General features: G+C 52.3%; 1 protein-coding gene and 1 long non-coding RNA gene across 2 annotated transcripts in view; one reads left to right on the top strand and one right to left on the bottom strand.

Annotated features, from left to right (window-relative positions):
- Positions 1-21,501, bottom strand: part of PEAR1 (platelet endothelial aggregation receptor 1) — a 25,325-nt gene extending 3,824 nt beyond the window's left edge. The window contains 14 exon segments of the mRNA XM_077920477.1: positions 141-287; positions 687-789; positions 1,449-1,612; positions 1,839-1,959; positions 4,505-4,679; positions 4,885-5,097; positions 10,441-10,577; positions 12,507-12,630; positions 12,864-13,110; positions 14,962-15,054; positions 15,591-15,691; positions 16,101-16,205; positions 18,423-18,518; positions 20,971-21,501. Coding sequence (XP_077776603.1) covers positions 141-287; positions 687-789; positions 1,449-1,612; positions 1,839-1,959; positions 4,505-4,679; positions 4,885-5,097; positions 10,441-10,577; positions 12,507-12,630; positions 12,864-13,110; positions 14,962-15,054; positions 15,591-15,691; positions 16,101-16,205; positions 18,423-18,518; positions 20,971-20,984 — 1,840 coding nt within the window. The 5' untranslated portion in view covers positions 20,985-21,501.
- Positions 5,126-27,251, top strand: LOC144325822 (uncharacterized). The gene is made up of 2 exons (XR_013391009.1): positions 5,126-5,496; positions 23,416-27,251. It is a non-coding gene; the product is annotated as an uncharacterized LOC144325822 (long non-coding RNA).

Below are 27,251 nucleotides of genomic sequence, written 5' to 3'. Positions count from 1 at the left end.
AGGGCAGTCTGCCCCGGCAGCCAGGGCCACCTTGGGCCTTGGCCTCCAAGGGCCCACTGAGCCCACCGAGACTCAGCCCCTCTGACACGCCCCCCCCCCCACTGGGCTGGCTCTCTTGGTAGGCTGGCTAGCTTACTTACGGCGCTGGCAGGTGGCACCCCGGAAGCCTGGGGGGCAGTCGCAGCTCCCATCCTTGGGGGAGCAGGTGGCCCCGTTCTTGCAGAGACACAGCTGGCTGCAGTTGGGCCCCCACAGGCCGCCTGCGCACTCCTGGCTGCAATTGGGGCCTGGGGGACAAAGGAGGAGGAAGCAGCTCAGCACAAACTGCGAGTGACTGACAGCAGGGAGGGAATCCTAGAGGCATGGATTGCTCACAGAATCACCATAGCCTTAGACTACGATCAGAATGGTAGGGTTGGGTGGGACACCCAGGAGCATCTAGCCCAACCTCCCCCCCCCCCCCAAATCAGGCTTTTCACTCTGCCTTAGGCACTTTAACAACCAGTTTCCCCTTCTTTGTAGAGACAGAAAACGGCTATTACCAGTTTTCCGATTGTAGATTTTCACCAGCAGACAGATAAATCTCCACTCACAGGTGGCTGGAACCCCAGCCTTGCCTGACGACCCCTAACCCTCTCCAGCCCAGGACCCATGGCAGTGGGAGATTGAGCCCCGCCCCTGCTCACCTGTCCACCCAGGTAGGCAGTGGCATTGCCCCAGAACAGGATCACAGCGTTCTGCGTTCTGGCAGGAGCACCTGCTGCTGCAGCTGAGGCCGTAGAAGCCTTCCTGGGGGAAGGAGGGAGAGAGAAGGGGGCCTGCTCAGCCACGCAGTGGACAGGAAGGCACAAGAGAAATCTCCCCACTAGTGGCTCTATCCCTCTTCGCCAGCCACCCCTGGATTTGGAAAGGAGGGACTGTCCCGCCACCATCCCCTGCACAACTCTGGCAAGTCCCCGCTCCCCCACCCGTCAGGCAAGACGTCTCATGCACAAGAGGCATAGCCCTCTTCCAGCCGCCCAGGTGCCAAGGCAGGAGGCCACTCCACAGGTGTGCCGAGGGGGCACACCCAGCTCTGCAGTGAGACAGGTCAGAAAGCAGCGCTTTGAGAAGCTCTGTTCCTGTCAGGCAGATCCTGGATCACCCCGACTGGGCACACAAGGAGCTGGCAGCCTCAGCTTTGGCAACAGCCAGGGGCAATTGCCCACCCCGCTACAATCCATTTGCCAGAAGCAGGGCGATGCCCAGCTCCCATACCCCGAGTTGAGCCGTGTAAAGAGGGGAGGGGGGAACTGCCCACATGGTGCAGTGGGGTACCTGGAAAAGGAAGTGGAGAAAGCCCCCCGCTCAGTGCCTCTCCCACAGCAGCCCCCCAAAGGAACCTGTCTATATATTGGTGGCAGCTTAACCCTGCTCCTTACCCCCTCCCTTTCCCAAGTGCCACCTACCGGGCAGGGCTCCTCACACTGGCGGCCATGCCAGCCTGCCACGCATGCGCATGCCCCACTGACCGGGCTGCAGGAAGCTCCGTTGGCGCAGCGGCAGGTCTCGTTGCAAGCAGAGCCCCAGGTCCCTGCGGGGCAGGGGAGGGAGCAGTCTGTGCCTTGCCAACCTGGGGAGGCAACATTGGCAGGAAACAAGGTGCCCAAGACAGGGAGGGGGAGAGAGGGAGAACAGAGGTACACACAGAAATGGAGCCTGGATTTTCTGCCCCCCTCCTTATGTTTTGCACTAGCAGAACATGCCAAGCCTGGCCAAGGGAAATAACTCCAGATGACCTCAAGGGATCCCTAGAGGCGGGTTCCCGTAACCTGCTGCCTCCCCACCACCTTTCCTACCTTCCTTGCAGACACAGGTCCCGTCAATGGGCGAGCAGGCGAGGGCGTTGTGGCAGGTGCAAGGCAGGGAGCAGTTGACCCCAAAGGTCTCAGGAGGGCAGTGGCTGGAGCAGTGGGCACCCTGAGGGCACAAGTTGGGCGTGAGGGGAAGGAGGGGCCACGCACAGCTGGGGGGACAATCCCCCCAATGCACCCCTTTCCTTTCTGGTGTTACCTGAATTTATGGAAAGGTTGGGGGGCTTGCCCCTCCAGCAGACATCATACCCCCCAACTACCAAATTCAACACAATCACTCCTGCAAATGTTCCCACAAAACACTTCATCACACAGTTTCTTCCTATCTCTATTCAAAGGGCCTCCACTGCACATTACAAAATGCAACAATTCACTGATAAATGTATCTAAGTATTGGCTCAATGGGAAAATTTTAGAAAGTCAGTATTGGATTTGCACCATTCCAACTTCGTTCTGTTCAGGAAGGAAATGGCTACCAAGAGGGGAGTCTGGGATGTCAACAGCCATAATCCCTCAAGCCTGAGACCATGGTACTCAGCACTTCCTTGCCTGGGTGATAATCGCTGGCATCCTGGCCTCTGGGTGCCAGACACAGGTAGCCATTCCAGAAACAACAGAAACCCAACTTCAGTTTATTAGGATCTTGGTCAAGATCCAGGGGTGCGCTTATCTTGACCGGGAGAACAGGAACATGTACATACTCACCTTTTGTTTTACTTAAGGGGTGTGAGGTGGAGGTCGAGGGAGGGATGGGGGCAAACCTGAAGCTCAGGTTTCTGCCAGAAGACCCCTCCCAGATTATGACATAGCTGTGTATATGATGTATGTGTGATGTTTCACTCAGGGTGTTGTGGGTAAAAGGGGAAACTTATAAAACAGCGAGCCATCCTTTGTGCAGGGCTTCTTTCTGCTTCTTCCATGTGGTACAATGGTGCCCCGCAAGACGAACGCCTCGCAAGACGGAAAACCCGCTAGACGAAAGGGTTTTCCGTTTTGGAGGCGCTTCGCAAAACGAATTTCCCTGTGGGCTTGCTTCGCAAGACGACAGCCCATAGGAAAATCTCCGGGACAGCGGGGAAGCGCAGCGCGTCTTCCCCACTGTCCTCGGACCTCTTCCGAAGCCGGGACGCGGGGCGGGAACACCTCCTCCCGCCGCTCGGCTTCGGAACGATGCTCCGAAGCCGGGACGCGGGGAGGGAACACCTCCCCCCGCCGCCCGGCTTCGAAACGATGCTCCGAAGCCGGGACGCGGGGAGGGAACACCTTCCCCCGCCGCCCGGCTTCGGAACGATGCTCCGAAGCCGGGCGGCGGGGCGGGAACACCTCCTCCCGCCGCCCGGCTTTGAAACGATGCTCCGAAGCCGGGACGCGGGGAGGGAACACCTCCTCCCGCCGCCCGGCTTCGGAACGATGCTCCGAAGCCAGGAGGCGGGGAGGGAACACCTCCTCCCGCCGCCCGGCTTCGGAACGATGCTCCGAAGCCGGGCGGCGGGGCCGCGAAGCCTGGGCGCGCTGATCTCAGTGCGCGCAGGCTTCGGCATGCTGGCAACTCTCCGCAAGCAGTGGGAGCGCTCCCGCTGCTTGCGGAGAGGTCCGCGAAGCCTGTCCAGGACAGCTTTTGAAGGCGGGGGGGGGGGGAGCAAAGACTTTTGCCCCCCGCCCGCCTTCAGGAGAGGTCCTGGACCTCTTATGAAGGCGGGCGGGGGGCGAAAGTCTTTGTTCCCCCCTGCCTGCCTTCCCGGGAGAGCGGAGAAACTGTCCCGGAAGGCTTTTGAAGGCAGGCGGGGGGGAGCAAAGACTTTTGCCCCCCGCCCGCCTTCAGAAGAGGTCCTGGACCTCTTCTGAAGGCGGGCGGGGGGCAAAAGTCTTTGTCCCCCCTGCCTGCCTTCCCAGGGGCTTTTAAATCGCCCCGGACAGCGGAGAAGTCCTCCGCTGTCCCGGGGTTTTTTAAAATGCTGGGGGTGGGAAGAAAAGCCCTTGTCCCCCCCCCCCAGCCTTCAGAAGAGGTCGGGGGACAGACTGTCCCCGGACCTGGTCACAAGGCGGTTTCCATAGGAACGCATTAATTGATTTTCAATGCATTCCTATGGGAAACCGTGCATCGCAAGACGAAAAACTCGCAAGACGAAGAGACTTGCGGAACGAATTAATTTCGTCTTGCGAGGCACCATTGTAGTTGGAAGTCCTGTTGCAACAGTTCCTTGAATAAAAACCAGGCCGACAGACTGCTGTTTTGCTCCAGTACTCTTAGCTGGAGACTTTGTCTGGCAAATCCAAGTGAGCCAGGAGTTTTCCGTTAACACTGGCGTCAAGGGGAGGAAAATATTCCAGCACAGAACCAGGGGTGAGACCCCCTATCAGGATGCCCAAGTTTCTCTCTCCTGCAAATGGCCCTTTAAATTTTTTGAGACCCCCCCCAATCTGTTTCCTGCCTGCCCCACCTGGCAATGCAAGCCCACAGGACCTTCAGAGTGGCCATCAGGCTGTGGCTTAGGAGAGCGATTTTACTTGCCGTTCCAATTTGTCACACCCTCCCCTTCAAATACGTGATCCAGGCTCTGCTTGCCAGTGGGGCACAACCCTTTCCTGCCCATGCTAGATCTAGCCGTCCGCCTAGGACGGAAGCCCAGGGACCTCCGAGGGGGACTCACCATGTAGCCTGGCGGGCAAGCGCAGAGCCCCGTCTCGCCGTCGCAGGTCCCTCCGTTCAGGCACAAACAGGGCTCCTGGCAGCCAAAGCCGTAGTGCCCAGGGGGGCAGGTCTCATTGCAGAAGAGTCCTGCCCAGCCCGGCTTGCAGGTGCATTCTCCTGAGAGTGGGTGGCAGCTGGGGGGGGGGGGCAAACAAGGAGATGGTGGCTGCTCCCAGACATCTTCCCTCGACAGCTTCTCTGAGCCTGGAGGCTGGGGGGGGGGAGGCCCAGAGAAGAAGGGCTTTGTGGGGGGCAGGGGGTGCAAAAGGCAAATCTTCCCCATCTGCCAAATGGGGACAGATCAGTGGAGAAGCCCGTCCACCGTGTGTGCCCGCCTACCTCTGTGTGTGGTGCGGGTGGCAGAGGCAGGGCAGGTGGCAGGAGAGGCCGTGGAGACCTGGCAGGCACTTTCGCTCCTCGCAGCGGCTGCCCAGGAAGCCGGCTTCGCAGAGGCAGGCTCCGTTGATGTGGAAGCAGCGCCCGCCGTTGGCGCAGTCGCACTCCTGCCCGCAGTCCTGCCCGTAGCGGCCGATGGGGCACTTCTCGCGGCACCTGAGAGCGTGGGGAGAAAGAGACCACGGTTGTTATGGATAACGATTTAATTTCCTGAAATGGGAATGTTTGCTTAGGTGGATTTGCTGTGTATTTTTAGTATGGTATTTTTTTTCCTTTGGCTATAGCTCTCTCATGTGATTGGCTGACTGTGAGTCACATGGGAAAGGCATTCCATTCTGTTGTGACTGTTATTCCAGCAACTGTCGTTTTTTAACTGCCTTTTCTGCTCTCCTATCTGTGTGAGTGAGGGACAATGGCTGAGAGAGAGAGGTTTATTCAGGATCCTGAGTGCCTGTCAGCGTGATCTGCCTGAAGTGACGCAGAAAGAGGAAGATCCCGAAATGTTAATAGGGAGAATCCTGTGCAGGAACAAAGTGAATAAGCATGAGATTGTAGGTAAGTTCTCAGTTATATGTTTATGAAAGGAAAGTTCTTTGACTATAAAGGGTCTGGATATTCTATGGTCTTTATCAATCATCGAGAGGAGTTATTTAGCTTCCTAGCTGTAAGCTGCTCTGCATATCATCAACACACACACACACACACACACACACACACACACGGGGGTGGGGTGCAGAAGGATGTGGAGCTGATCAAGATCCATTTGAGAAAGGACATCGTTCTTCAGTATGTGGTTTTATGAAGCACCAATGACAGCTGGCAGCAGATTCTGAATTTAACACCATCCCCATGGCTGCTTTTAAAGTCTGAGGGATTATTTTTCTATATGAAGGGAAAACTCATGGGGGGGGCAGGGAGGGGCAAGCCTTGTGGCTGGCACAGCTGATGAGAGAGAACTGGTCCCAGGAGAAAGGAGCTTTGCCCCCCCCAGCCCCTCAGCCCAGCCTCTTTTGCCAGGAATGGGGCTAAGGCAGGCTCCATGGGGGTGCTACAAATGCCCCCCAGGTGTGCCTGAAGCCCCCTGCACCCCCTGGCCTCCTCTCCTTCCTCTGACTTAGATGGGAAAACCATCAGGGGCTTAATTTTTCTCCTCCATTGTCTGTATTAAAAAGCTGGCAGAGAGCAGTGTTTCCTTCCCCTCCAGGCTGCATCCTTTTCTCACCCGGGGGAAAAATCCACTCGCCAAGGGGGGGGGGGCAACTGGCTTCCTCCACAAATACTCACCAACTGGGGCTGCAGCTGTTGAGCCGCGTAGCAGGGAGAAGACCCACCAATGGCCCCGGAGGAGGGGCTGGGGGGCAGAAGGGGCCCTGGGGGCCAGCCTGTCCAGCAGCCCTGGGACTCCAGGAAGGGGGCTGCTGGGCCACCCAGGGGCACAAGCTCCCCACCTGCCAGGGACCCTTGTAAGGCCAATACAGGAATGCTACTTAGGTATCCCTTGTCTTCCATCATCATTTCTTTTTTTATTTGCCATAGGTTTTATTAGAGTCAAAAAAAGATATACAAAAGCTAATATCCAATATCTTTTTAGAATCCCAAAGATGAAAAAAAATAAAAACAGAAGCCAAAAAGAGGAACAGAAAAAGGGGGGGAAGAGAAGAAAGCAAAAAAGGGAAAAAAATAAAAGGAAAACTTCTGGTTCTTTGTTTTTCTGCTATATATAGAAAGTTATTCAAAACATCCACTCCAAGGTGTAGCAGGAAACCCCCCCCATCATTCAGTTTCTACAAACTACACACACACACACACACACACACACACACACACACACACACACACTACATATGCTACGCTTCTGTTATAAATTCATAGAAAATCAACCATACATCGGATTTGCACTGATCCACTTTTATTTTACTCCATGAAGGAAGGACTACAAAATGGGGAAGGTTTGATACAGGGCAGCCATAATCCCTTGAGCATCCCAGCACATCCACAGGAGCCCTGCCCAGTTGCTATGCCAACCCTGGTGGTCCTAGACAGAAGACCATCAAGATCACAAAGAACTTGCATATGGGAGTGGATTCAGCACAGACTGGAACAAAGGACAATGATCAGCTCTTCCCTCTGGGGGCAGGAAACTGCAAACTCCCCTCTGTCACCTGGAAAGTGCTCATGGGGAGGGGGAAAGGGGGAACCAGCCAGGTGACAGGACACTCAGGTTACCACCACAACTCCTCCCTCAACCCCTCCTTTCTGTGATGTATGCATGATGTTTCTGGGGGGTGGGCTTGACCTACAGGATGGGAATTTCAAAAGTTTTTATAAGGCCTTGCACACCATTTTTCTGTGTCTTTCCTCTCTCCTGCAAGTGAGGGGAGCACCCTGTTGCAACAGTTCAATAAAGGCCAAGCCTACAGGCTGTTGATTCGCTCCAATTTACTCTGGTTGGTGTCTTTACTTTTTGTCCAAGGGGGCCCTCGGATTTTTCCGGTAACAAAGGTAACACCCAACTATTCCGCTTTCTAGGACTTCCGGGTTAGCGCCATCGTCTAATGGCGGATTCCCTCCAAGCTCCGGAGGGAATCGGCTCAGTAGGAGACGGGTCCTGCCGCGACGACGACGCGGGGACCCTCAGAAACCACAGGCGTCGAAGCCTGTGGACCTGGTGACTCGGCGGGCACCATTTGCGCCCCCCCGACCCGAGAAGGAGCCTTTTTAAAGGCTTCGGAACGGGGGACGGGGAGCGGCGTGGTGCTGAGAGTCGACTGCTTCTCCTACGGAGTGAAGCCGCATGCCATGGTCGGAGAGCGCTGACTTCTTCCTTTGAACATTTGGACTAAAAGTAACAACCTGTGAGTAATGAGGAAATCGGATTTATAAAAGGAAAATTTTTGTTTGAATTCGGCACGATCAGGGAAGACGCAAAGAGGAAGTCCGTCTCCCCGCCTTGTAAACAACTTAAAGCAAGGACTAGACAACTAAGGTCGAGAGAACATCTTTTTTTTTATTGGATAAAGTTATTAATTGCACGATTTGGCAGTATAAGTAATTTTGCTGGAGGATAAGAGTTAATTTTGAGAGCTGAAGTGCCACCCCCCCCCCCCGAGACCCGGGAGTGATCCGCGAGAGAGAGCCTGTTGAGGAGACATAGAAGATTTTGACAGCTGTCAAACTAGCTGTCAAAGTTGGAAAAAGAATAGAGAACTTTGTTTCTGTTGTCTTTGCTGGTTATATTTGTTACAATATAGTTATAAATTGTTGGAAACAAAGAAGAACTGAAACAAGTTAACTTGACTTTTGGGTTGGAACTGGAAGGATTACTAAATAACCAGAATCCCTCTAGAGGGGGTTCAGGGACATTACAAGTATGGCTGCAGGTGGAAAAATACAGGCTGAACTGGACAAGGCTTTTTTTCTCTTGGGAAAGTTGCAAGAGCAAAGTGATGTTTTGGCTACAAGTGTCACAACTTTGAAGTCAACAGTAAATAAATTTACTGAGTCGGATAAGGACTTGACTCAAAAAGTTCATGCAGCTGAACAAGAAAAGAAATCTGAGAAATTTGAGGAAGCGGAGAAAGAGATATATGCTGACCAGGAGGAACAGGAAGGAGAGGCTGAAATGCTGCAGATGGCAAAGGAGAGCCAGAGGCCTGTCAAGATGGATACAAAGGAAAATAAGGATTGGATGATGAAAATCTGGTTGGAATTGAAGAATGAAGAATGGAGAGATCTTTTTTTGTGGAGATCTGAAGATCTATGGATTACAAATTTGATCAAGGTGGAAGCTGGGGCCCTTGGGACATTTGGTCTTAAAAGGATTAAGAAACAAGATTTGAGCTCCACTTTTAAATATGGAGGTCTGGCTGGAAGAAATATGGACATTATTGGGACAGAGCCTCTCCGAGATTTGGTGTTTAATACAAAGGACTATCAAAAAAACCGGCAGAGAGGAATTGAGAGAGAATTAAGAGCCTCGGACGTGAGGTCTCCAGGCTGATAGCAGATGGACTGATGGACATTGGTTGGGGCTCGAAACCGGGAAATGGAGGGTGGGGTTTGGGAATCCAAAGGGTGTACAATTATATTCTGATTCTTTTTATTTTGTTTTGTTATTAGTATAAAAATGGGGAATTCGTGGAAGGGAATTTGGGTCGACCTTAGAAAAAGGTTTTAAGAAGGAGTATTGACGTACAAAGTTTGATGTATATAAGTTAAAATTGGATATATAAAATGAATTAAGTATAATAATGAACTAAATATAATAAGGTTTAAAACTGGGATCAAGAACTTGTTGAACTAATAACTGGAAATGGAATACAAGAAGGGGAGGTGTGGGGAAGTCGTGGAAATAGGTTATTGAAAATAAGGATTGTAAAAGTTGAGTGTTTTTAATTCTTTTTTCTTTCTTTTTTTCTTTTTTCTGGATTTTCATGAAAATTTCAATAAATATCTTTAAAAAAACAACAAAACTATTCCGCTTTCTAAAATCCAATATTTTCTTCAATTCTCAGATCCAGATATCATAAGTTCATTTCCTTTTTCATGCAAAAAGTCCAAAAGGGATTTCCAGTCTTTAGTAAATACCAACAATTATTTTTCTCTAATTAAACACATCAGCTTTGACATCTCAGCTAAGTCCAGTCATTTTAGTAACCATTCCTCCATGGTAGGTAATGATGAATCTTTCTGTCTTTGTGCAAATAAAAGTCTCGCTGCTGTGGTCACATATTGAAATAATGTTCCATGGTCCTTCTAATTATATATCCATTACTCCTAGAAGGAAAAGTTCTGGCTTCATTTCATTGTTTACCTACAGCTCCCAATTCCATGTCTTCAGTCTCATCCGTTAGCATTTCTTCCAGTTCCCATTTGAATTTCTCCAAAAAGTCTGTTGCTAATTTTGTAGAACGTGTATTAATTCTGTAGGTTTTGTTTATTTCATCCACTTCCCCTCAAAAAGGATGCAAGGCAATTAATCACTTTGTCCCCAATGTCTTCACCCTTCTGAATTTTAGGTAGAACTCTTTTCTCTCAGCTCCTTTAATGCCAAATTATCCAAATATATTTCCCTCTCTCTGTGTATTACTCCACTTTTCCAAAGTCTCCTCTATCATTTAGTTACCTTATTTCTCCAGACAACAGAATAACCCTTTCTTCTATCCTAGCAACACGCTAGGTCAGCCAAACGCCTCCCAATGAACTGTTGCTTCTGGTCTTGCCAATTTTTTTTTGTCATTTTTAAAATCCAAACTGTCCATATCATTTTTAATTTCATTTTTAATTTCACTCACCTCTTGAAGAGATTTTTCTTGTTCTACCCTCATCTGCTGTGAAATGTCAACAGTGGGTGGGTTTTCTATAGATGCCATTATTTCCTTTGCTGCCCTTTTCCTGGTACCCAAAATGATGAGTCTTGAGACCTTTTCACCCCCCCCCATTTCCTGCTTCACTTTTTAAGCATGTGGACACCCCTGCTGCCTGGTGGAGTCTACTCACCTCTCCCCCGTGTAGCCTGGAGCACACTGGCACTGCCCAGATTCCTGGTTGCAGAGGCCTCCGTTGTGGCACCTGCACTCCCCTTGGCAGCTGGAGCCAAAGCGCCCTTCAGGGCAGCGGAAGGAGCAGATGGAGCCCTGCATGGGGGGGGGGGCAGAGAGAGATCCCCCATCACAGTGGTGCCAAGCGCAAACCCTGCCCCCCAAGGATCAATCCTGCTTGTCCACAAGAAGAAGAAACAACCAACTTCCTGCCTGGGTGGAGGCCCGGGGGGGGGGGCACCTAATGGCCAGCGTGGCCTAGTGGTTCCCGTGTTGGACTGGGATTGGGGGGAAGCCAGAGTTCCGTTCCCCCACCCCAGCCATGAAGCTCACTGGGCATAACCTTGGGTTGGTCACCACCTCTCAGCCTAACCTACCTCACAGGGTTGTTGTGGGGGGCTGTTAAATGGGGAGAGGGAGAGCCCCTTGGAGGAAAGGCAGGATGCAAAAGTAATAATAAAATAAATGAAATGAAATCATGCCTGAGCATGACTGTCGAAGCAGGGATGACTCTCTCAATGGGGTGCACAGAGAAAGAGGAGGGCACTCTTCCTGACCCCCAAAAGCCTCCCTGCAGGGACAGTTCAAGGGCCCCTGAGGACCCTCGCACGGGGGGAAATGGGGGGGGGGAGAAAGAAGGAGGTGGCCTGCAATGAAAGGGGGCGATAGCTGGAGATGAGGAAGGAGGAGCTGCAGAGCCTTTCTTGCCACACCCTAAGCAGAGGAGGAATATAGAAACTGGGCGGAAGTGAGGCCAGAAAGCCCAGGGCCCTCCCCTGCCCTGCAGCAAGGGGGCAGGAGGAAATCCCAGCCCCCACGTAGGTTGCAATGGATGCTGCCCCCAACCCCCCTGCAAAACTGTGGGATGTGAAACACAAGAGCAGTCAAGTGCAACCTTCCTAGAGTGAACATGTTTACACATGGGGAGGAATGTTTGTCTAGCCAGCTGGTAAACTTCCTGTTTCCTTCTGGGCTGGGACAGACTTACTCTGCATGTGACTAGAGGTGGGCGTGGCATCACCTGTGCAGGTAACGACAAAAGCACAGGGCAGGGCAGCCATCTCTCTCTCTATGACTACATGCGTTGAAGAAGCAATATCTGCTTAGCCAAAGATGCTATCTTGGCCTCCAGCCAAGAGAGGACAAAGGGACTGTCTCCTTATGAGATAGTTTCAAGGTACAGTGGTGCCCCGCAAGACGAATGCCTTGCAAGACGGAAAACCCGCTAGATGAAAGGGTTTTCCGTTTTTGAGTTGCTTCGCAAGACGATTTTCCCTATGGGCTTGCTTCGCAAGACGAAAACGTCTTGCAAGTCTTGTGATTCCCCCCCCCCCCCGCTTTCCACCCCTTTTTCTAAGCCGCTAAGCCGCTAATAGCCTTTTAGCTGCTAAGCTGCTAAGACTTTAATAGCCGCTAAGCCGCTAATAGCGCTAATCCGCTAATAGGGTTGCTTCGCAAGACGAAAAAACCGCTAGACGAAGAGATTCGCGGAACGGATTCTTTTCGTCTTGCGAGGCACCACTGTATATGTAACTTTTCTAAGCTAAGTCTGCCTTCTGGTATCCGATTGTGAACAGAATGTGAGTGAGTAAACTCTTTTTATACTTTTATAGAAGACTGTGTCGTGTCGTATCTTTTATGAGGGAATAAGGGGGAAATACCAGAACAGTTATTCTAGAGGCTTTAGTCAGCCTCAGCAAACGCATCTGCTGTGAGTTTAAAAAGGGGAATGTTACTCTGCTAAATTGTGAGCTTGTTAACACAAGATGGAAAGGCTATAATCGAACAATATATCCTCTCCTGCATCCCTGAACATTCCCACAAAAACCCACTTCGCTCAGGGTGGGGCTCAGCTGAAAAGGCAGAGCCCTGTGTTCTCCTCCCCTGTGATGGCACCTGAGCAGGTGAGCACTCAGGTCAGTGGCTGGACGGACAGTGCAGGCCCACTTCCCCCATCCCCATCCTAGGGCCTGGAACCACAAGTGCCCCAGGCCCCTCCTCTCTCTCACACACACATAAACGTACCATCCATCCTGGAGGGCAGGCGCACTTGTTGGTCTCAGGGGGGTGGCAGATGCCCCCGTGCTGGCAAGGGCACAGGGCCAGGCACTTGAAGCCACTGGTGTCGTTTTGGCAGGGCTGCTCGCAGCTGCAAGAGATGAGGAAGGGTGAGGCTGAGCTTGCAAGGACCCTTCCCCTCAGCCTCACCTTTACAGCAGCTCTCAGAAGCACTAGAAACTCATTCTAGGTTTTGCCCTGAGGAGAGATTGGAACCCAGCTCCAGACCATAACGGCCCTCAGCCCAGTTCACCAGAGGTCTACAGACCCCCCCCCCCCCCCGCTTTTCTGTCTGCCAACCTGCATCCCCGAGGTGCTACTCACAGTGGGCCGCTGAATCCCGGGGCGCACAGGCAGGCCCCTGTCTCCGTGTCGCACTGGGCACCATTCTCGCAGTGGCAGCCCATCTGGCAGTCCTGGCCGTAGGTACCTGGGGGGCAGAGCTCCTCGCAGGAGGGGCCCTTGTAGCCTGGCGGGCAAAGGCAGGCCCCAGACAGGGGGTGGCAGCTGCCTCCGTTCAGGCACCCGCAGGGCTGCTGGCAGTCTGGCCCCCAGGACAGGCTGTTGCACCCTGGAGGGAGAGGAGAGGAGAGGAGGAAGAAGAAGGGAGAGCGGCTGAGGAAAGGCAAGTGGGGTTCAGGGCAGACTGCACCAGCCAAAGGATGGCCAAGAACTCTGGGCAGCCACACAAAATGGAGGTAACCCTCACCAGCCGGGTGAGTGTTGGGAGGGTCTTCCCACACAAGGCTCTAATAATATTTAAAATAAAAATAAAAATTACATGCCGCCCATCTGACTGCATTGCACCAGCCGCTCTGGGCGCCTTGCAAGAAAATACTAAAAACATACAATAATGCCTCAGTTACAGGTAGGTAGCCGTGTTAGTCTGCTGTGGTTGAAACAAAATAAAAAAATTCCTCCCAGTAGCACCTTAGAGACCAACCTTGTTCTTGGTGTGAGCTTTCGTGTGCATGCACACTTCTTCTGATACACTGAAACAGAAGTCACCAGACCCTTATATGTAGTGGGAGGGTGGGGAGGGGGATTACTCAGAAGGGGGGGTGGGAATGGGGGATTGGCTGATAGGTGTGGTAAACCTGTTGACGACTGTTAATGGCTGCAATTGGTCTTATAGGAAAAAGCAAGGGGTGAGATGGCTAAAAATAGCTTTATCATGTATAATGAGAGAAGAATCCAATGTCTCTATTCAGACCAGGTCTCTCCATGGTTTTAAGTTTGGTAGCAAGTTGCAATTCAGCAACTTCTCTTTCCAGTTTATTTCTGAAATTCTTTTGTACTACCCACCTGTAACTAGTTACAGGTAGTAGCTGTGTTGGTCTGCCGTAGTCGAAACAAAATGAAAAAATTCCAGTAGCACCTTAGAGACCAACTACGGTAAGATGTTGTTGGTATGAGCTTTCGTGTGCATGCACACTTCTTCAGATACACTCTCTCTCTATATAAGGAGCTTGGCAGCCCCCCCTCAAACACCCAGAGAACAGCAGGGTGGGGGTTTCTGGGGTTGGAGGGGGGGGAAGCAGTGTGTCACACCCCAGGGCTGCTGCCTGACAGACCCCTCATCTTGTTCACAACTGCCCTTGGTGGCTGCTGGCTCCCCTCACCAAGGAGAGGAAGTTGAGGCTCCCAACACCCCCCCCCCCCCGTGCCATGAAAAGCCCCTTCTCTTTACCCCAGGAAGCCCAAAGGAGTTTCGCCCCAGAGGAGCAACAGCAGTGGCAGCCTCCCTGAGGCCGGTCCCTGTCTGCCTGGCTCTGCAGCATCCTCCCCCCACATGCACACTTGAGCAGCCCCCTTTGCAGGCAGCCCCCGCTCTCCGCCCGCCCCTGTTCCCTCTGAAGTGCTTGTTTCCCAGCCAGTGACCTGCTTTCAACTCCAGGCCCAGAGGGACGCCTGGGAACTGGCTGCCTCCCCGACCTTTGGAGGAAGAGGCCCCTCTGTTGCCTCAGGCTGGTGCAGCGAAAACAGGACCCACTTGGCCACTCCTGCCAGGCTCACAGTGAGCCCCACCCAAGAGGCATCCCTGCCCCCCATCCCTTTATGCGCATGGGAAGGGGAGGGGCTCCTGAGGCAGTTCTCTGTGTGTCCATCTGCATGTGCACAAGGGCAAAGGTGGTGCGCCTGGATCCTCCATCGCAGGCCAAGCCTTGCTGTGACCACCTGAGCTTCTGAGAGGGGCAGCGGGGGGGGGGGGGACGAGGCGCAGCAGCAACTCACAACCCCCATAAATCAAGGCCCAAGAATGCTGGCCTGGGGATGCCCTCAGAGAGGATGCTTTGCCCCTACAGAGGGGCGACAGGCCAGGGGGAGAGAAACAGGCCCAGTTCCGCCAGGTGCAGCTCCAGCTACTCCCAAGTAGGCAGCCCTCACTGTGCAGCCAAGGAAAGACCTCGTGGAGACTCACCGCTGGAGCAGTCGGGGCCCTTCCAGCCGTCGGCACACTGGCATTGGTTCGGGGCCACACACCTCCCGTGGACGCACTCCTGGGTGCAGCTAGCTGCAGGGGGGGGGGCACAGGGTCAGGGACACATCCTGCCTGCTCTGAGGTCTGCAGGCAGCTGCTGGAAAAGCAGCTCCACCGGGAGGCTAGGAGGGAGCTGGTCAAGCAGGGCAGGGGGAGGCCAGACATTGTGGAGGAACCGAGGGGGCTTCAGGCAGCCGTGGGAAAGGGCCCCCCCTGGACGGCCAGACAGGAGGTCAGGAGCAAGGGAGGCCCACAAACGAAGACCCCACCCCTTTGTGGCTTGCCAAAGCAAGCAGAGCCCCCTCCCCTCCTCTCCCTACCACCCCTTGCAGGGGACCAGCCTCAAAGACTCCGTGGCCAACCCCCCCAGCTGCCGCTTGGCCCCCTCCCCTCTTTGGCTTCTGCCAGGCCAGGTGGAGGGTTGGCACAAAGGCAGAGCTTGATTTGGGGACCCCCACACCCCGCGGCAACTTCTGCTGCTGCTCCCCTTCCTTCCTTCCTATGCAAAAGGGTTGGCTGCTGGGCCGGGTCGGGGGTGGGGGTGGGAATGGACGGACAGACGGACTCACGGACGCAGCGCTCCTCGCTCTCGTAGTAGCCATTGCAGCAGTGATGGCGCCTCCTGTAGTCAATCTTCACGCCTTGCCGATAGGCTGCCTTGTAGAGAACCCTGCGCGAGGCCAAAGGGTCAGGGCCTGGCTGCATTTGCAGCAGTGGAGGAGGAGGAGCAGCCCCCTTCTCCTTCCCTTACTCCTGATGCCCCCCCCCCAAGGGCGACTGGGAGAGGCAAGAGCCCTGCTGCGGAAGCCCTCAAGGCAAAGATCTCCCTGCTGCCACTTGCTTGGCCAGAGTAGCCCTCTGGAACTCCATCAAGCTGAAGCCCTGGAACCTCAGATTGGAGCACCAGCAACAGCAGGCCATGCATGAAGCCGGCACAAGACAGCCCCCTCCCCACCCCAGGCGGACAGGCCCCTGGCTCACCCGGGAGACCCTTGAGGCCAGCACCCAGCATCTGCCCTTGCCCACCCCGCTTCCCCGGCTGGAGAAATGCAAAATGCAAGGAGGAGCCGGGCTCTTACTTGTGGCGAGTGCAGGTCTTGGCGAAGGGCCACGCTCCGTCGCAAGGCTCCTCGAAGGCCTGGGAGTACGGCTGCACGTAGGACTCCTTGGAGGGGGTTGTGAAGCTGCGAGAGGGGAGGCAGGAGAAAGGGAATCCTCTGGCTTGGCTGGCCACCGAGAACTCAGCGGAAGCAGATCCCCAGATCACAGGCAAAAACAAGCTGGATCCCGCTCCCCAACCACATTGAAATAAACACCCGCAAAACACTTGCTCTGTTTAGATTTCTACTCCTGAGAAAAAAAAGGAGGCACCCTCTTACCTCTGATTTATTTCAGATCTTTATTCAAATGGCATTTAAATGCAGTGAGAGCCCCACAAGAAGAGAGGGGGGCAGCCTTGGGGTGGCTGGGCTGAAAGAGAAGCCCCAAGACCTTTGTCCCATGGGCAGGGATTACTCAACTGAGATTCGTGCATTGCCGGGGGTGGGGGGTGGACTAGAGGACCATTTGGGTCCCTTCCATGGGGTTTGCAGCCCAATCAGAAATGCACGTTTTGCTAGACCAACGCAGGGCTAGTGCACAGGGAATCCCCAAACTTCCTGGAGGGCCTTCTGTATGTGGCCCTCTTCCCCAGCCTCCTCTGGGAGGTTGTGTGTGTGAATCTGTATACACACATCTCGTATATCTGTATCATATATCGCAAACTGCCCTGTGAGCCTTGGGTGAAGGCGGTATAGAAATTTTAATAACAGCAGCAGCATTTGGGCTGTGATTCTAAGTCGCGCAATCCATGTGAGCCTCATTCCCACCCACTTCCTTTTCTAAAAAAAATAATATTTATTACTTTTACAACAATTTAAACACTACAAAAAAAATACAATACAAAAACACTACATAACACTAAAACATTAAACTAACAAGACAAAACAAAAACAATTTAAAAACACATCAAAAAAAAATAATTTCAATATCTTATCTTTCTTTCACATATTTCAATGACCTCCTCACACCTCCCTTTTTGTATTCCACTTCTATTAATTATTTCAGCAATTCCTTTCCATCTTCCTCTGTTTTCTATCCTATAATTATCTTAACACAAACTAACCTTATTCTTTCCTTTAATATTCTATTAATCTATTTATACTTAATTCCTTATAACCTTTCTACTAAAGCCATATAACTTCATTCCAACATTCTTCTAACATTCATTAATTTTACAATGTTTCTGTAAATAGTCTTTAAACTTTTTCCAGTCTTGTTCCACCAACTCTTCTCCCTGGTCTCGGATTCTGCCAGTCATTTGCGCCAATTCCGTATAGTCCATCAACTTCATCTGCCATTCTTCCCGGGTGGGTAGATCTTGTGTCTTCCAATACTTCGCGATGAGTATTCTTGCTGCTGTTGTTGCATACATAAAAAAAGTTCTATCCTTCTTTAATACCAATTGGCCGACCATGCCCAGGAGAAAGGCCTCTGGTTTCTTCAAGAAGGTATATTTAAATACCTTTTTTATTTCATTATAAATCATCTCCCAGAATGTCTTAATCCTTGGGCACGTCCACCAAAGGTGAAAGAATGTACCTTCAGTCTCCTTACATTTCCAGCATTTATTGTCAGGCAAATGGTAAATTTTTTCAAGCTTGACTGGCGTCATGTACCACCTATATATCATTTTCATAATATTCTCTCTTAGGGCATTGCATGCCGTAAACTTCATACCTGTGGTCCATAACTGTTCCCAGTCAGCCATCATAATGTTATGTCCAACATCTTGTGCCCCTTTAATCATAGCTGATTTCACCGTTTCATCCTGAGTGTTCCATTTCAACAGCAAGTTATACATTCTTGACAAATTCTTGACTTTGGGATCTAACAGTTCTGTTTCCAATTTTGATTTTTCCACCTGGAAACCAACTTTTTTGTCCAATTTGTATGCCTCCATTATTTGGTAATAATGGAGCCAATCTCGCACTTTGTTTTTCAATTTTTCAAAGCTCTGCAATTTTATTCTGTCTCCATTTTGTCCCAGAATTTCCCAATATTTCGGCCATTTGGCCTCCATATTGAGTTTTTTTTCTGTGCCTTCGCTTCCATTGGTGACAACCATCTTGGGGGTTTTCTTTTCTAACAAATCCTTATATTTTATCCAAACATTAAACAATGCTTTTCTAACAATATGATTTTTAAACGCTTTATGTACTTTTACCTTATCGTACCACAAATATGCATGCCAACCAAACACATTATTGAAACCTTCTAAATCCAACACTTCAGTGTTTTCAAGACCACTTCCTGACGCATTCCACACAACCCCCCCCCCCCAAGTCTCCCTAGTTCCTCACCTTTCCCAGTAGCTGCACACGTTGGGGTCGCTGGGACTGAGCAAGAGGCCCCAATCCAGTCGCATCCACAGCAAGAGAATGGAGTACTGAAGCATCCTGGGGAGGAGGAGAAGGGAGGAGGGCAGGTCAGTCCCAATGAGACAGGAGGGGCCTCCAGAGACCCAAAGCCCTTCCAAGGGAAGCCGCCTGACAATTCAGCCCTCAGCCTTGGCCTTGGAAGTGAGGGGCAGCGCAGGAGAGGCAGACCGTGTTCCAAAGGGGGAAAGTCATCTGTCACAATTATCTTGTATCTGGCACGAGAGATTGATCGAGGCTAAATACAGCCTTGCAAGTGTGCTGAATGCTCTGTTGCCAAGGCGACACAAAACTGAGGACGGGCCAAACAAAGAAACATTTTGGGTAGTGAAGATACCGGTATTCCTGCCCCTGCATCCTCTGCTGAAGGAGAACCAAGCGCTCCCTCCCTGCGGCCATCAGGCCACTTGTGCTGATGCCAGACAGGCTGGCAGGTGGAGGATTCAACTCCTTTTGCACCTGCAGGGAGTGACTCTGGGCTCCAGGAAGATTTCTGCACACCTCCAAGTCCAGCCCAGCCAGAAGCTGCACATAGAATCCAGTTGTTTAATTAAAACAAATCAGTGCAGGTTCAGACTCAGAGGTTGGATGGCCATCTGTTGTGCAGGATTTGGGTGAGAATCCTTCATTGCAGGGGGAGACTAGATGACCCTCAGGAGAGAGGTGAAGAGATTGGTGATATTGGTTCCCACCTGACTCTGCCAAGCAACGTACATGATATTGGTTCCCACCTGACTCTGCCAAGCAACGTACATTATTCTCTGGATTGCTGCCCTCATCTGTTCTGTTCCAAAAGAAGAACTTCCCAGATTTCCCTTGATGCCCCCTGAAACCCCCACCCCTCAATGCCAATGCCAGCTGTCCAGCTCGGAGATAAACACAGGAAGCCCCCTGTGAAAACAGGAAGCGAGCAGAGAGAAGGTTTTCCTCTCTCACCTCCAGCCGGGGCCACCTCTAGATGCCCAAGGGGCAAGATGAGCCCTGGAGTCAAGCACTCCCACCTAGAGATGGGAAGGCCTGGAAAAAAACCAGAAAAATTGGGGGGGGGGGCCAGGTTTTTTTTCCAGAAGCCGTTTTTTTCCAGAAAAAAATAAAAAAATCGTTTGCTATAGTTTGAATATTCCACACACTCCCCCCCCCCATTTTTCCTGGAAAAAAAAAAGACTTTGGGAAAAAACTGCCCCCCTCCCAATTTTTCCATCCCCCCCCGCAGGGCTTCCAGCACCCCCACTTTGGAGCTCCCTGCCAACTGACACCAGGCAGGGGCTCTCACTGTCCTCTTTCCAGCAACTGCTCAAAACATTTTCGTTAGGGCCAGCCCATCTGAACACGTAGAAGCTGCATGCGATTTACTTCCTTTTAACCACTGCTGTCTTTAATCATCTTTTGAATACTCTTAAATACCTGCTTTTAACTGTGTTTTATCTAGAGATGTAAAATTTCCAGAAATTTTGAAGCCATGAGGAAAAAAAGTTTTTTTCCTTGTTTCCTCCCAGAAAAAATGGAAATTTTGGAAAAAGTTCAGTGTGGAGTAGTTTTACAAATTGCGCGAAAGGCGGTGTATATAAAAAAAGCAAGAAGCCATCAACATAAATAAGAAGTCCATGAGAAAAATGACAAAGAGGAAGAGGAAGAAGAAATGGAAAATGATAGCTGTAGTTCAGAAAATGAGATAGAATAAACCTTAACTTTAACTTTATTTGCTGTTGGTAAAGGTAAAGGTACCCCTGACTGTTATGTCCAGTTGTGGACGACTCTGGGGTTGTGTGCTCATCTCACTCTATAGGCCGAGGGAGCCAGCGTTTGTCCGCAGATAGCTTCCGGGTCATGTAGCCAGCATGACCAAGCCGCTTCTGGCAAACCAGAGCAGCGCACAGAAACACCATTTACCTTCCCTAGCTTTCGAACTGCTAGGTGGGCAGGAGCTGGGACCAAACAACAGGAGTGCACCCGGTCGTGGGGATTCGAACTGCTGACCTTCTGATCGGCAAGCCCTAGGCTCTGTGGTTTAGACCACAGCGCCACCCTTTTGCTGTTGGTGCATAGGGGCAAATCTGATTATTATTTATGTTGATGGTTTCTTGCTTTTTTTTTTTTTTTGCTTTTGAGGGAAAGGAGGGTGGTTACCTGTTTTATTGCAAGCACAATACTTTTTAATCTACATTGTGTTTCACACAATTTGTAAAACTTTTCCACACCGAACCTTTTTTCAATTTTTCCCAGCAAAAAAACCAGGGGGGGGGGACGTCCCCCCCCCCCATGGCTTCAAAATTTCTGGAAATTTTACATCTCTAGTCCCGCCTCCCCCCGCTCTCCGAGGATGGGGTTGCTGGCAGGGTATTTATTCTACAGCAGAATGGCCCCTCCTAACGCCATTTCTTCAGGGACACCTTTCAGGCCAGCTGCAGCCACCCACACGCAGGAAAAGTACAGCAGGCCTGGAGGGGAACGTCATGGCTCCTTTGCATCTCACCTCCTGCCAAACATTTCTCCCCACAGAGGTCTCGCTCGCAGAGCCCATCCCAGGACTCAGGAAGCCCCTTCCTGGCCTTGTGCTGGGCGGACGCTGCCTCTGTTACGGGGCCACTCGCTCCCTATGGCAAATCAGCACAGGCTCCTGATGCGGCAGCTGCTCATCTCTGAGCCGATTGCTCGTTTCCTGCAAAATGCTGTTTTCCAAACCGGAATGCAAGCTGGCGCCAGGAGCCCAGGAGTCTCTGCGTGGTCTCCCTCAACCGTGCAAACACATTGAAGGACGCCCTGAGTGTTGCTTCTTCTCAGTGGCTTGTCTTTTGGTCAGCCAAGCCTTCGGCGGCAGCTCCATAGCTGGACAGGTTCTGCCATCGGGGGAAAGCGTGTTTCTGGGGTCTACTTCACACGCCCTTTTGCCACCCTGATGGCTGCAGCGCCTTTCGCTTACGGGAACAAGGAGAGCCAGCTGGCAGCAGCATCCATCGCTGCCAATGAGCTGGTCGTTAGGGGCCACTGTCACCCCCAGCCCCCATGGCTCAGATGCGCTAGTTGAGGTCAGGCAGGCCCATTCTCCCTGTTGATCTTCTGGCACCTATGGGAGACCTCCCCCTCCGCCTTGCAGCGGGAATTTAAACTGAATTCTGACTTCATAGTTTTAACTAGGGTTTTTTTTGCACTGAATTACTTGCACGCTGCTTAGAGACGATTTCAGTTACGCTATCAGAACAAAGTACATTTTAAAAAATGAAAGGAAAGATTCCTCCACTATTAACACTACGGACATATCGTGTGTGTGTGTGTGTGTGTGTGTGTGTGTGTGTGTGTCGAGAGAGAGAGAGAGAGAGAGAGAGAGAGAGAGAGAGAGAGAGAGAGAGAGAGACTCTGCTTTATCTCACTGTTAAACATTGTTAAACATTGACTACCTTGGTCTGTTAAACAGAAAAAAGTGTCCTCTGTTGCAGTTAAGAGAGTCATCAGCAGGTCTCAGCTGTGAACGGGTTACTTGCACCTGCTCTCCTGCCTCCCGAAGTGGCTGCCCTAAGTGCCCCCCTTCCCTTTGGCAGCAACTCTCCTGGGTTATTTGCTGAGGAAGCTGTTGCCTGTGGGTCCCCCTCCCTCATCCCTCCTGCCCGTCCCCCTGATGCTGGAAGTGGGGTGGCATGGAGGAGACTCTGAGGAGCACCCAAAGGTGCTCTGCACAGTTAGCCCCACCCACTCCAGGATCTGAGCTGGGGAGGCATTTTTTGGAGAATGTCCAGAAACTGTGAAACCAGGGAGGAAAAAGAAAGCCCCCAGGATTGAACCCAGGACCATTCACAAGCATTACAGAGCCACCACCCAAATGACAGCAGGGACCAGGGTGCCAACTCGAATAAAATGGGGGGGGGGGCAGGTAAGCCCCGGCGTGCATAAGTGATCACATGACACGATGCACACACACTATTTGAATTGCAATGCCTATCTACTGGGGGGGAGGGGCTGGCCCCCCTTAAATATTTTATTGGGGGAGCTGAATCCCCTTTGGCTCCTAGGAGCTGGCTCCTATGGCAGGGAGATGATGCTCAAGATGTTGCCCAAGAATTCTTGGTGGAAACAGACCGCTGGCCTAGGTCCGAAGGGGGGAGGTGAGGCTGCTGAAGGGGGGACTGCATGGCCCAGTGCCCCCAAGTGGCACAAGGGGGGACCCTTGCTGCAGTGGCGGAGCATAAGCCCGCACTGCCCAGGGCGGGCGCACTCCCAAAGGGGGCGGAACACACAGCTCCCCCCTTCCCCCGGTGGCTCGGGGTAGGCTTGGGAGTTGCGGGTGGGTGGCGCACCAAATGTCACCCCCTCAGCAAAGACACCTGGGGCGGACTGCCCCCTTCCTCTGCCCCTGCCTCACTGGGCAACCTATACTCCACCAGAGAATGGAGGGGGGGGCACACACTCCTTGAAACCACATCCAGGAGTGCCTGGAACCGATCAGACCAGAGGGCTCCTCCTGCTTTTGTGTAGAAGATACAAATCCAGCCTCTGTTCGCCACCCTCCTGCGCTGGGACCACCCGTGGAGGAGGAGGAGAGGGGACGACCTTGGCGGGAGGCTGCATTCCCAGCCCCCAGCCCTTGCAAAGCTCCAAAAGTCGCTTATAGAGAGTGGGAGGCAGGTGGGGGCGGATTCCCGGCGGGGGGTGGGGGGTGGGAGTTTCTAGGCGCTCCTGGCCGGCTGTGGCTGGACCCGCCCCGAAGCTTGGCTGGAACAGGCGTTCCAGGGCTTGTCCGGGCCCTGGAGGGGCTCAGCCTGCCTGTGTGCGGCCCCCGCATTGCTTTCAGGAACAGAACGAGATTCCTGCGGCTACAGGAGCCCCAAAGGCACATAGAGAGGAGTTGGAGAGGGGCGGCCCCACCCACTCCCTAGCCCCAGAGATCCAGGAAGATTTGCCTGTTCCAGCCCTTGACTGTGAGCAGCGACTTCACTCTGCCTCCCTCGACATGGGTATCGCATTCTGTCAAGGAAGACCCTGGGAGACGGAGGCAGAACGACGCAAGTCGTAGCCAGAGCTACTCAAGAAGTTGGAGCTTCATGAGAACGTCAGAGGAGCCATGCCCTGCTGCTGGATCAGGCCAGAGGGGCCCCATCACAGTACAGCCCCCTGTTCTCCAAGGGGCCAGCCAAATACTCCAAAGGGGAAGCCCACGAGAGAGCGGGGCCTGAGCAAGAGCGGCAACGCTCCCCACTTGGGATTCCCAGAAACTGGTATTCAGACGAGCACCACCTCTGAAACTGGAGACAGCATCTAGCAGCAAGAAGACCTTAAGAAGAGCGGTCTGCAGCCAGACCCACCAGCCTGTCCTCACAGTGGCCAACCAGATGCCAGTCCCAGGAGCCATAAGAGATGGGACTGAGGGACCCCCAAAGCAGGCCAAAAGCGGCTCAGACTCCGCAGAGGCTGGTCTAGGTTCTGAAATAAATCCAGTGGCTGCAAGTCTTTTTCAGAAGCTCTGCAGCCGAGCTCTGCCTCGCCCTTTCAAGGCCCACATCTGGACTCCATCAGCCCCCTGTTGTGGCTTTTTAGTGTAATTAAATACCCCTCCCCATTAATGCTTGCGGTGCACATTTTACGTTCCTTCTGCAACTGACTGGAAACAGGAAATGACCCCTGGGACTTCCCCATCCCAGTACCAGCTGGAGGTTGCTGCGTGGGAAAGAGGGGCTGCCTAGCTCTGCCGCTCTCCCAGCCGCGCCAAGGACACCAGCGCTGCAGCCCTCCTTGTGGCTGGGAATCGCCAGGAAGAAGGTGGCCAGAAATGGGGATATCCCATCCCTGCCTGCTCTTGAGTTGCCCTGAAGGACAAAAATGTCAGGGTGCGCTGAAGCCAGGCCAGGACTTGCGCACAGCTGCCGAAAGGGGAGGCAGGAGGGTCTTGTGGAGGGTCCACCACTCTCACCCTGCAGCTCTTCCTCACCCAGTTATGGCCTTTCATTTTGGCCTTAGACAAAAAGGCTCCTTTTGTACAGGGCTACAAGCAAAGGCCTGGACTGAGCGGGGACCACTGCTTGCCCAAGACCCCACTCCAGAGAGGGGAATGTTGTTTGGCATTAAGAGGGAGGTGCTGCTCCCCTGGGGGGGGGGATTCCAGAATGCAATTCCCCAAGTAGCGCCAGAAGCCTGCAAAGGGGGCTTTTGCTTCCTTGGTGGTGAGCCTGGCTCTGCCAAGCAAAGTTGCCTGCCCAGCTCCAAAGGGAGCAGCACGCCTGGGAAGAGGAAGAATGTTGAGGGGGAGAGTGGGAAGGGGAGGCCTGGAGGGCATGGAGGTGGCGCTTGGCTGGCCTGGAAGAAACAGCCTGCAGGGTGTCAGGGGAGCCTCTCAGCCAGCCCTGGTGGTGGTGGTGAGATGGGATGGAGGGGGAAGAGAGGCTGGCTTGAATTACGGCTAAATTGTCACTGCGTGGGAAGCAGGGAACCTGCCAGGAGCCCCCCCGCCCCCACAGTCAGAGCCCAGCGATGCCAGAACTTCCCGGTTTCTCTGGCCAGGGTGGATCTCCGAGCAAGAACATTCCTTGAAGGCCCGCGGGGACATCCTTAATGCTTGTGGATCAGCTGGCCTGCTGCCCCAGTTGAGAGACCCAGCAAATCTAATGCAGCTGCTTAACTCCTACGCTATAGCCCAGCCCAGCCCCAAAGCATCCTGGAAGGTGTGTTTCTAAACATGCACCCATGCAGGCTCGATTTAGAGAGGACCACAGAATTGTAGAGTTGGAAGGGACCCCCAGGGTCATCTAGTCCAACCCCCTGCAATGCGGCAATTGCATCCCAGAATTGAACATTCTCCCTAAGATGGGACAGAGGCAGATCCCAAGAGGCCTGTGGGGAAGCCTTGTTCCCTCAGGTAAGCCCAGCGGCCAGAGGCTCCCAGGAGTCCACAGACCCCCTGCCAACTGCAGGCAGCCAGCAGACTGGCCTGGGCAGCTCAGAGGCAGTGAACTTCTGCCAGCACCCGTCCTTCCATGCCACTGTGTGCTGGCAGTGGAAAGAAGCACAAGCGCTGGTGCCAGGCTCCTCAGAGTGTGTGTGTGCCAGCCGTGGCACTGCATATTCCTGGAAAGGACCGCTCTGCCTTCCTTAACTGATGCTGCAGAGGAAGATCCTCCCTCCCTTCGCCCCCACTTGCCGCCTTTGTGTCGCTCATCTTAATGCTGAAGAGATGAGGTCCAAACCACAGGAATGGCACTGCCAGCCTGAGGGAGGGCACCAGGCAGCCAGATGAAATTTAACAGGCAGAAAATCTGAACCAAAAAACTGAAACACAGCCCTGTTTGCCTGAAGTAGCAAAAGCAGAAGGTTCCAAATCCCCAATACTGTATAAGTTTTCAGCTAATAGAACAGACACCCACCTTTCATCCTAAGCTAGATGGTTCTTCCCCCTGCCACTCCTAATATTACTTGGAGCCAGTGCTTTTTCTGGGGGGACGTGGGGGGACACATACCCCTAAACATTTTGTGTGTGTAAGTTTGGCTTCATTGAGGGGCAGTATTTCAATATGAGTAGGAAAATGAGAGTACCCCTAAACATTTTTTTAGACAAAATCACTGCTTGGAGCCAATCCTCTTTTTAAAAAATGTGCATTAATGAAGCCCAGGACTCGCAAGCGAGAATGACAGAATGTCATCTCATTTAGTTTAAGGACAGCTGTTTACAGACCTTCTAAGGGTCCCTATTTTCCAGGGAAAGTCCTGGATTTACAGAAGCTGTCCTCGTTTCTGATTTGATCCCAAAAGGTCCTTCTTTTTCCTTAGGGCATCCCTATTTTAATCAAAAAATGTTGGAGGGCATGATAGGATGCCCCTCTTTTCATCTGAGAAATATTGGAGTGTGTGGAGTTAAGTAACTATAGATAAGTAACTATGCAACCTTTAGAAGACATCTGAAGGCAGCCCTGTATAGGGAAGATTTTTTTAAAAAATGTTTAATCTTTTGTTATGTTCTTATATATGTTGGAAGGCACCCGCAGTGGCTGGGGCAACCTAGTCAGATGGGCAGGGTATAAATAGTAAAATAGCAACAACAATTACTACTACTACTATTGAATAAAGGTAAAGGGACCCCTGACCGTTAGGACTTCCCTATTTTCACTGGAGAAATGTTGGAGGGTATGTGTTTAGTGTAATCGCAGAGAAGAGGGCTACTGGTGGCCACAGGTTCAAAACAACAGGAAGTAAATTTGGATATCAAAGAACTCTAAGAGCAGCTGAGCAATGAAGTCAGTTGGGCAGAAAAAGCTGGACTCTCCCCTCCTGCAAAAACTTGGATGGCTCCCTGGGACGGGGCTGCAGCAGAACTTGGCTTGCTGAAGAGTCACGGTCAAGCATACCGTGTCAGAGCAGAAGAAACGTGTGGAGAGGAGAACGGCCTCACTCTGAAGGCCTGTCCCAAGCGGCTGGGCAGGGCACGCTCTTCCTGCTCCCCTCCCCACCCACTCCTTGCCCAGGCTCAAGCCAAGCCAGCCAGGGCAGACTGGCCGTCCTTGTGACCCTGGCAGCCAGTGAGAGAAAACTGCGGGAGCTGAAGCCAAGGACCTGCAAGAGGCAAGTCCTCATGACAGAAGGACGCCTTCCCATCAGATGTCAAGGAAATAAACAACTATCTGACTTTTGGAAGACACCTGAAGGCAATCCTGTATCTGGAATTTTTTTATGTCTAATGTTTTACCATTTTTAATGTGCTGTACACCACCCAGAGTGTCTGGGGAAACCCAGCCAGATGGTGGGGTATAAATAATAAAATTATTATTATTATTATTA

Source organism: Podarcis muralis, chromosome 16, assembly GCF_964188315.1.
Source record: "Podarcis muralis chromosome 16, rPodMur119.hap1.1, whole genome shotgun sequence".
Classification (NCBI taxonomy): domain Eukaryota; kingdom Metazoa; phylum Chordata; class Lepidosauria; order Squamata; family Lacertidae; genus Podarcis; species Podarcis muralis.
This window is presented reverse-complemented; position numbering and strand designations above follow the sequence as displayed.